The following is a 9860-nucleotide window of genomic DNA, read 5'->3' as shown; positions in this document are numbered from 1 at the left end:
TACTGCATTCTCAAAACAACTTTATGGGGTAGGCATCCACACTCCCATTGTCCAGACAAGGAAACTGAGGCGCAGAATGTGGCTCGGTAGTGTGGGGTGTGGCAGAAAGCTCCAGACCAGGCTCCAGTCCCGGCTCAGCCACTAACCTGCTGGAGCACCCTAGATAAGTCACTCCCCTCCCTGGGCCTATACTCACCCCTCCTGCCCACCCCACATCCCCATGATACAACACAAAGCGCTCCACTCCAGTCTCCAATCTCTCCCAGATTTCTGTTCCTGCGACTGTGACTAGCCCAGGGACCTGCTGGACAGGAGCTAGGGCAGGGTGCAGAAGCCCGTCCTTCGGCCCCCACTCTGAGCCTGACCCTGCTGTGAATCCCCAGGAGAGGGAGTGAGGCTGGAGGGATTAGGGAAGGGCCAGTGAGTGGGGCTGGGGAAACTTCTAGACTTGAACGCCTCCAGGACCCCAATGGCCACAGCAGCATTGATAGCAGGAGGCAGCACTGCCCAGATGCTGAGCTGAGTGGGCACCAAGGCCAGAGAGCTGCTTATCAGGCATCACAGCCACCCCGAGCCTGCACGGCTCACTGCCCCACAGAAATGTCTTTCTCCTGTGGCCAGAGCGGCCCTGAGTTCCTTGGGGTTTCTAGGACCTGTCACAGCTTCTGGGACCCCAACACATGAGTGTGCAAAGACCTGTTCTCCTCAAAGTGCAAATAATACTGTAAGTAAGGGCTGATATTCATTGACCACCTACTGTGGACGAGGCGCTGCTCTGAGCACTTGACATACATTGTTTCATTCAATCCAAACCCCAATCCACTAGGTCAGTTTTATTCTCCCCATTTTACAGAGAAAGACAAGAAAGGTTAAGTCACATAGACGGAACAGGCTGATGCCAGAATGGACGCCCTCAGCTTCCTCAGCCGCCCCAGGTTGACTCCATCACCAAGGGCCAGGGTCCCAGTGCCCCCAGGCTCTAGGAGCTGCTGTTTGGCTGGGGCTCCCAGGAGAAGGTGAAGCTTAATGATTTATGGGTGATTAGCTGCAAGAATGCAAGCACAGAAGACACAAACCTTTATGCCTTGGAAATTTGTCACAAGCCAACCAGTTGTTTTCCATCCCTGTGAAGCAGGAATAATTGGAGGTCTGACAGAAGAACTTCCCAGTTACCAGAAGGAGCAGCACTCATGTTCTCTCTTAGTTTTGTGTGAGGTGTTGCCCCTGCCGTGGTCAACAGTTTGAGTCAGAGAGAGGGGCGCCGGGCACAATCCCCACCAGACGTTCCCATTCACAAGACCCTGTGGGGGCTGGGAGACGCCCTGGGGCAGCAGCCCTGGGGTAACCAAGGGAAGAAACACGGAAAACCAGGGACGTCAGTCCTTATCTGGAGCTCATTAAATGGGGAACATTAGTCAGCTGTGAAGGCCAAGATAGGGTGATAGGCCTGTGGGTGGGCTGGGATGGGGCATGGGGGCAGAGGCCACCATGGAGGAGAAGAGGTATTGGCCTCAACGACTCCACCTCCCCGCCACGTGCCCAGATCCGGGATGGAAGGACCCTATAAATGCCCACAACCCAGCCTCCCCAGAGGCCTTGAGAAAGAGAGTGAGAGCGAGTGCCCGGAGCATCCTGGCCCTGAGACAGCTGGGCCAGCCACGCAGGGCTCTGCAGCATGTGGGAGCTCCGCTCCATAGCCTTCTCCAGGGCTGTGTTCGCAGAGTTCCTGGCCACACTCCTCTTCGTCTTCTTTGGCCTAGGCTCGGCCCTCAACTGGCCACAGGCCCTGCCCTCTGTGCTACAGATTGCCATGGCATTTGGCTTGGGTATTGGCACCCTGGTACAGGCTCTGGGCCACATAAGCGGGGCCCACATCAATCCCGCCGTGACTGTGGCCTGCCTGGTGGGCTGCCACGTCTCCTTTCTCCGAGCCGCCTTCTACGTGGCTGCCCAGCTGCTGGGGGCTGTGGCCGGAGCCGCTCTGCTCCATGAGATCACGCCAGCAGACATCCGCGGGGACCTGGCTGTCAATGCTGTGAGTAGCCACAACTTTGCCATCCACAAGGGGCAGGTCCTGGGGAATCCCTTGTAAAGGATGAGATGGGAGGGATGGGCTCTGGGTGATGTAGGGAGAGAGATGGAGACAGAGGCAGAGAGAGAGGCTGGAGCCAGGAACACAGCCACCATAGGAGGGTCAGGATGAAAGGAGCAATGATACCAGAGCAAAGCAGGATGCAGACAGACTGCTGGCTTCTTCCACCCTGACCGTCGTGCAGGAAGAGCCTCATCCAGGTTTCTGTTGGACTCAACGCCTACATTACAGTGAGGACAGGGCTATACCTCAGCAGGAGTTGGTGTCCCAAGCAGACATGCTTTCCAAGCTGCGGGGAGCCTTGGAGTGATCATCACAGGGTTCTCAAGAGAGAAGAGGGGCCCAGCATTTCTTCTGCTTTGAGGGTTTGCAGGTCCCATGGCAGGTGCTCCTTACAGGCCAGGCATGGACACACCACAGCCCTGCAAGCAGCAATGGGCATACTCACTTCTCCAAACCTTGAGGAGGTCCCCGGAGCCCATAAGCTGGCTGCTGATTACATGATACAGGCGCTAACTGGGCCCCGTGGGCCCTTTGGGAGCTGAGGGTGGTGCCACAGTCCCTTCCCCCATGTCCCACCCACTCCCCCTCTCAGGTCTGTGTGGGCCCTGTGAATCCAAGGCACATGAATGTGGAGGAATGACCTGTGCCCCCAACAGATCAACACTCACTCTGTACCCCCATCCTAAGCCAGGACAGTGAGTGCCTCTTTTGTGCTTGTTTCCAGTAGTTCCCGGCCTTTTCCATCCTTGGGCCACTGGACAAGAGTCCTGATGTCTTTGATGAGTCCTGCACAATCTCTGTGGGCACCCCCTTCTCTGCACAAGTGGCCCTTCCTCATTTGTGGGACAGAGGTATCCCAATTAGGGAACTTCTCTGTTTTGTTTTGTTTTGTTTTGTTTTTGAGATGGAGTCTCACTCTATTGCCCAGGCTGGAGTGCAATGGTACAATCTCAACTCACTGCAACCTCCACCTCAAGCCATTCTCTTGCCTCAGCCTCCCATGGGATTACACGCCTGTAATCCCAGCTAATTTTTGTATTTTTAGTAGAGACAGGACTCGCCACGTTGGTAAGGCTGGTTTCAAACTCCTAACCTCAAGTGATCCACCCGCCTCAGCCTCCCAAAGTGCTGGAATTACAGGCATGAGCCACCACACCCAGCCTCTGTTTTTAAAGAGGAAAATATGACAAGGCTGGGAGCCAGGGGCCAAGGAAAGGCTAGGTGGGCAAGCAGAGGAGTGGGCTCATTTCCTCTGAGAACAAAATTAGTTCAGTTTGCAGCAAGAAGAGGTCCAGTTAGACTGAAAAAGGAACTTCCTGAGAGCATGACCGGGAAGTCCTTCTCTAATAGCAGGGCACTGGGAGTGAAAGGCCATGGGAAACATGCGGTCCTCCTCCTCCATCATTTCACAACTGACTGGGGCCCTCAGAAGAGAAAGGTCTGGGAGGGCTCCTCCATGCCACTTCTCAGCATTTACCACCTTGAGGACCTGGGGAGAACCCTGCCTGGATGGAATGGGGCAGTGGTGGGACCAACTTGCTCTGAGGCTAAGGAGAGCCAGATGACCCTCAAGACAATCCCAAGTGTCCTTTGAGGACACTGAGAGCCAGCCTGGCCACCAGGAAGTTAATCATTGACATGCACCTGCCCTGTGCCAGGCCAGCTATCATCTCATCATTGGTACAACGCCATAAGGGAAATTCTGTGGTTCCCCCTATTGTGAGTGGCAAATTGAGGCTCAACAGCAATTGATCAAAGTCACAGAACCAATATGTCATTTCTAGTCCTCCCACAGTCCTCCAGAATCCATTTTCTTATCCCATTTCACAGAAGGAGAAACTGAGGCCAAATTAAGTAGTCCCACGGCAAGTCAGAGGCCTCCAAAGTGTCTGCTTCCAAAGCTCTTTTCACTGTCCTCTAGAGACTCTGCATTGGACAACAATAGGAGGGATTGAGGTTAGACCCTAGAGAGACCCAAGGGTTCTGACCTGATGTCTCGGACCCAGGGGTGGGGGTTCAGGGCCTGGAGAAAGAGCGTGGGAGCTGAGAGCTGTCACTGTTCCACCCAGTGCAGTGCCCAGCCCCAGAAGGCAGGGTGTAGGGTACAGGGTGACAAAACCTAAGGAGAAATCCAGTGCTGGGTGCGGCCCAGTTATGAAATCACCTCTTTACTCAGCCCCGAGTTCTCTCCTTACCCAAGGCAGGGTCTGCTGAGACCATGGGCAGCCTACATGGGTGTGGAGGCATTGTCCAACACAGCTCCAGGGCCCTTACCCCAACCTCCATAGGATGTGCAGGGAGCAAACGAACAGGGCAAACCTGAGGCCTGAAAGGCAGTGGGGAATAGACAAGGGTTAGGGAGAGAGGTAGATTCCGGACTCATAGCGGAAAGGGGCACACTAGGACTGTCCCCCAGACCCAAGTCCCTAGACCCTGTCTCTGGGAGCCATTTAACCTCAGGAAGAAAGACCACAGGCCTCTCATTGCACCAGGGTCTGATGGTCTAGAGACAGAGGAAGGTCTTCCTGCTAACCGGCCCAAAGCTTCCTGAGGCAGTTGAAACCTCTTCCCTTCTTGTTCTTTGGGAAACAGAAATTCTGGATCTCAGCATTCTTTTCCTCTCATACTGCAGGCTCCCAACCTCAGGCCCCAATCTAATGGGCTACAGAGTCAGTTTTGCTACCTCTGGCGGGGGGACCATGGGCATCCTGGGGGATCAGGGGCTGCCTTTGGGCCGGGGCCCAGGAAGAAGGGATCAGTCGTTGCAGCTAAGGCGTCTGGCAAGCCCAGGTGTTCCGGCTCCCAGCCCAGAGGCCCCCTGGTGCCTCGACTGCAGGTGGACAGGAAGATGGAGCCAGAGAGGAAAGTGGGCTCAGTGTTCCCCTACCTGCCTCTTCTCTGTCCCCAGCTCAGCAACAGCACGACGGCTGGCCAGGCGGTGACTGTGGAGCTCTTCCTGACACTGCAGCTGGTGCTCTGCATCTTCGCCTCCACCGATGAGCGCCGCGGAGAGAACCCGGGCACCCCTGCTCTCTCCATAGGCTTCTCCGTGGCCCTGGGCCACCTCCTTGGGGTAGGTCATGGCCATGGGTTCCAGCCTCCCTAGAGGAACAGACACACAGACCACTCCAGAGACAGACACAGAGACCCCAAGAGGGACACATACACAGAACTCTCAAGAGGAACAGACACCCCAGTGGTTTGACTCCCAGATACCCCAGAGGGACAGATATCACTCCAGCCCATCTGTAAATAAAACATGAAGTTAATTGTCCATCACGTGGGTTCCCTTTAGGCTGAGGTCAAGCACTGCAGCGCGGGACAAGGACTTCCTGCCCTGTCCTCACCTCCCTTCTCTCTTTGATGCCCTCCTCCCACTGCAGATCCATTACACCGGCTGCTCTATGAATCCTGCCCGCTCCCTGGCTCCAGCTGTCGTCACTGGCAAATTTGATGACCACTGGGTAATGGCTGAAACCCCCTGCCCTCCCCTTCCCTAGAAACCCATTTTAGAGGGAGAACAAGAGCTGGAATAGCATGGGATGGGGGCTCAGCAGCGGTACCCCAAACCCTCCACACTCCTCCTGGTCCTGGGGAGCCTTGGGTTCCACCCCTCAGATCTGATGCCAAAGACTCAGTTTCCACGTCTGTGAATGAGGATGACAACAGCTTACCTCACTGGCTTCTTGGGAACAGTAAGTGAGGTTACCAGTGTAACCCAGATAATGCAGTGTCTGGCACTTAGAACTCTATAAATGGTAGTATTTAGCACTTATCTGGTGCTTAGTATGTGGTGAGCCTTGTTCTGAGTGCTTTGCAAACATTAACTCAGTTTTCACAACCACCCCAGGAGGTAGACATTCTTAGAGTGAAAGGCACAGAGAGGGTAAGTAACTTGTCGAAGTGCACACAGCACTTAAGTGGTGGAATCAGGACTCACACACAGGCAGTGGCTTCAGAATTCGCACCCTTAACCCCGCACTGACAAGGCTTCCCCAGCAGCTGGCGTTGTCGTTGTAATCACATAAATAAGCATTTTACTAGATTAATGTCGGGGAGGAGGGGTGCGGCCGCAGAGTGTGCCGCCGGAGCCTGCGGGCTCCGGGTGCGGGCGCGGGTGCCAAGCCGCCCTCTCCGCTCGCCCCCAGGTCTTCTGGATCGGACCCCTGGTGGGCGCCATCCTGGGCTCCCTCCTCTACAACTACGTGCTGTTTCCGCCAGCCAAGAGCCTGTCGGAGCGCCTGGCAGTGCTGAAGGGCCTGGAGCCGGACACCGATTGGGAGGAGCGCGAGGTGCGACGGCGGCAGTCGGTGGAGCTGCACTCGCCGCAGAGCCTGCCACGGGGTACCAAGGCCTGAGGGCCGCCAGCGGCCTCTACGGCCCCGACGGACGCTTGTGAGGCCCGAGGCAGACGGGCCCACCCCGTCCCTCCTCTCCCCCAGGTCTGAAGTTGGCCCCCGAGCGCAGAGTAGCTGCTTCCTGGACGTGCGCGCCCAGGCCAGTGCTGTGAGCAGGCGGGGAGGAGGCTGCCGGAGGGAGCCCTGAGCCTGGCAGGTCCCCTGCCCTGAGGCTGTGAGCAGCTAGTGGTGGCTCCTCCAGCCTTTTGCAGGGAACTGGGAACTTAGGGGACTGAGCTGGGGAGGGAGCCAGGTGGGTGGTAAGAGGGAAACTCTGGAGAGCCTGCACCCAGGTACTGAGTGGGGAGTGTACAGACCCCTGCCTTGGGGGTTCTGGGAATGATGCAACTGGTTTTACTAGTGTGCAAGTGTGTTCATCCCCAAGTTCTCCTTTGTCCTCACATGCAGAGTTGTGCATGCCCCTGAGTGTGAACAGGTTTGCCTACGTTGGTGCAAGTGTGCACGGCTGGGGACTTCTCACTTCCCCTTGCACCCCTTCCTCCCCAACCTGCAATAAATCCACTTCTCCTGCAGTGGATGAATGTGGGTGCCAGTCATCCTCAGGAGAAGGGGAAGGGAAGGAGGCCACTTTGAGAGGGCTGAAGGGAGGGCCTTGATTTCCAGCCGCAATCTGGCTCCTCCTGGAAAATTTCCCCCACCTGCAGCGCTGGGCCCCAAGGCTTGCCAAGACTCATTGCTGGAGGTAGAGAGGTGTCAACCAGAGAACAGCTCCCCTAGACATGGCCTCTGGAAAAAGGAAATCTTTGGTGGCCAAAGATTTCCTTTCTGTGGTGAGGGAGAACCTCTCCAAAGAGGAAGCAGGCATATGAGTGTGCACGCCTTCACGTGTGTGTATGCTGTGTGTGCCCGGGACCCCCGTCTCCAGGGGTGCCCCAGACCCAGAGATTAGCCTCCCACTTCGGCACAGAAAACAAAAGCCCTTTGTGGGACCCGGGCCTTTGTCTTGGGTGAGGGGGAGATTTGCACCTAGACACTTCTTGAAAGGAGACACCCAGTTTCACAAGTGAGCCCTCTTGCCCAGCACACACCTATGGCTGGCTGGGCAAGGTGCTCAGGCATGCAACCATGGGCACCAGGCAATACCCATCCATCACCCATCTCACTCTCCCCAGTCCTCAGGCAGCAGCTTTTCCACCCCAGGAATCTCTGTTCCTTCTCTGTCTGCCTCTCCACAGCCCGTGATCCCCTGCTTCTGGCTCCTACCACTGGACAGTCATTGTGGATAGAGCAGCCTGCTGCTCTCAGGACCAGAGAAGGGAAATGACTTCTCCAGGCAGAGGCAGATCTGAGTCTAGAACCCAGGCTTCTAAATTTCTAGGCCAGTACTACTGCTCTCAAAAGAGATTAACTGGGATTAAGTGAGATGACGCATGTAAAGATGCTGTGTAAACTGTAATTCTTAATACCATTATCACGCATTACAAGAATCATTTCATTATTTCTGCTTCCTGGGGGAAGGATGCAGAAGGAGTCTGATGCTCAACATCCCTTACCTCCTTTCGTTGATGGCCAAAGCAAAGGAGAGTCCTGGGAGCCCACAAGATCCAGGCAGAAGGAGATGGGTTTGGGGCTGGCCCAGCCTCTTAACCTCTTCTTACCCTGAATGTGTGCCCTATCTTTTCTCCCACCTCCTTCCTCCTACCACCCAGCCCTATCCATTCTCTCCTTCCCTCTCCAGCCTGCTGTATAAGTAACATGTGGGTCATACCTTGAACCCCCCTCCGCCCCCATGCTCTCTGTGGCCTCCATGCCTTCAAGACTTCTGTCTGTATCTATCTCACACTGCACCAAGCACCCACTGTGCACCAGGCACTAAGTCTCTAGCCTCTTTCTCCCTTCTGCTCCCATCCAAGAAAGACAGTGTATAAGGAACATCTCTGTAATTGTGTCCCCTCTCATCTATGCTCTTTCCTGTCTTCCTTGACCAAAGCTCTCTTTGAGGTCCAAAAAAGGCTGCCCTGGGCCATATGTGCTATGGAGAGGACTCTCCCAAACCCCCAATAGCTAGTGACAGCCACTTGGCCTCACTACCAGAAGAAGGGTGGAGTCAGAAACCAAAGTGACCTCCAGAGCTGTCCTCCTGGCACCTGAGTGTCTTTGCTCTAGAGGTTCAAAGGCAGCAAGGCAGTGAGCTATGAGCCCAGCATGGATGTGTCTCAGGCACCTCATCCCCACCCCACCTCACCCCAACAAACTCCTCTAGAAGAAGCCAAGAATTTCTCTCTATGTCTGTTTCACTTCTTGGATTGCATCTCCCCAAAAACTAAATGTGAAATCCCTACCATTTCTAGCCTCTATTGCCCAGATTGGAGTCAGAGGTCAAAAAAGGATTCCAAGTGATGGAACTCCAGGGGTGGAGGGAAATTGGCAGTTCCTGGCATCTCTTGTGTACCAGCTGCTGTGCTGGGTGCCTTGCATCCACGGGCTCATCTAATCTTCCTCAAACTTCAGATAGGTTAGGGAAGGACAAAGGCCCCCAGCCATGAAGGGTTTTGCTATTTCCAAAGCTTCCCCTTATCGTCCCCTGTGATTATCTCCCAACCCCGTGACAAAGGTAGAGCAAATATTGTTCTTCCCATTTTACAGATTCAGAAACCAAGGCTAAGGGACTGGTCTAAAGTCTCACAGGTAGTATATGGTGGAGCCAACACTTGAACTTAGACCTTTTTACACAAAATCCCATGATTTTTCCACTGAGACAAATCCTAGGCTCCTGGGAGGCCCCGGCAGAAGCCAGAACACATGGCTGGGCCTTTCCAGCCCAACCCACTGTCTTGCAGTGGACGGAGAGCCTTGGCGAGGGCAGCAGGGTAGAGAGGACAAAGAATGTGGGGCTGGTTTCTGCCCTTTAAGAGCACCAGGTCAGTCAGAGAACAGAGATCACACACACCAAACCAGACAGAGGCAGGGCAGCATGGAGACAGGTAGACAGACCTCCAGGTCCCTAAGCTGGGGACAGAGAAGGTTCTGAGCTGTCCCATACTCCCACTTTGTGCCAAATGACTTTGCACCTGCAAATGGTGCTTCAATGTCGTTTTGTATCTTTAAGTTGTGATGTTGTATATATACAATGCCTCCCAGCTAGACTGTAAGCCCTTTGGGGACAGGGCTGCTTCCAGTTCTTGGATGGCGTTCTCCTATCTACCTTCCTTCAACTGCTCTGCATATAATAAGCACTCAATAAATGCTCATTTGCCAATAAGTACTGTTTCTTCCACAACTTGGCAGTGGTAATAGAAATACAGCCCAAGGTACCAGAAGACAGGCGGAGCTCCCTACCACTTCTACCCCAGCCCTCAACTTCTCCCAGGGAACTCAGAAGTCCCCATATCAGGAGAGGAGGGGAA

At 54.8% G+C, this 9860-nt stretch overlaps 1 protein-coding gene across 1 annotated transcript; it reads left to right on the top strand.

Annotated features, from left to right (window-relative positions):
• Positions 1–1541: 1541 nt before the first annotated feature.
• Positions 1542–9715, top strand: AQP2 (aquaporin 2). Its single transcript, XM_016923442.4, has 4 exons — positions 1542–2035; positions 5004–5168; positions 5479–5559; positions 6244–9715. Exons 1-4 carry the CDS (start codon positions 1676–1678, stop codon positions 6451–6453), a joined length of 816 nt encoding a protein of 271 aa, XP_016778931.1. The 5' UTR covers positions 1542–1675; the 3' UTR covers positions 6454–9715.
• Positions 9716–9860: the final 145 nt, after the last annotated feature.

The sequence above is a fragment of the Pan troglodytes genome, chromosome 10, assembly GCF_028858775.2.
Source record: "Pan troglodytes isolate AG18354 chromosome 10, NHGRI_mPanTro3-v2.0_pri, whole genome shotgun sequence".
NCBI classification, from domain to species: Eukaryota; Metazoa; Chordata; class Mammalia; order Primates; family Hominidae; genus Pan; species Pan troglodytes.
The sequence above is the reverse complement of the archived record's forward strand: the minus strand, read 5'-3'. Positions and strand labels throughout refer to the sequence as shown.

Bases quoted from the DNA above. Each gene is read 5' to 3' on its own strand.
- AQP2 (XM_016923442.4), top strand. From the start codon at position 1,676: ATGTGGGAGCTCCGCTCCATAGCCTTCTCCAGGGCTGTGTTCGCAGAG. The intron at 5,169-5,478 runs GTAGGTCATGGC...CTCCCACTGCAG, and splicing joins CCCTGGGCCACCTCCTTGGG to ATCCATTACACCGGCTGCTC. The intron at 5,560-6,243 runs GTAATGGCTGAA...GCTCGCCCCCAG, and splicing joins GCAAATTTGATGACCACTGG to GTCTTCTGGATCGGACCCCT.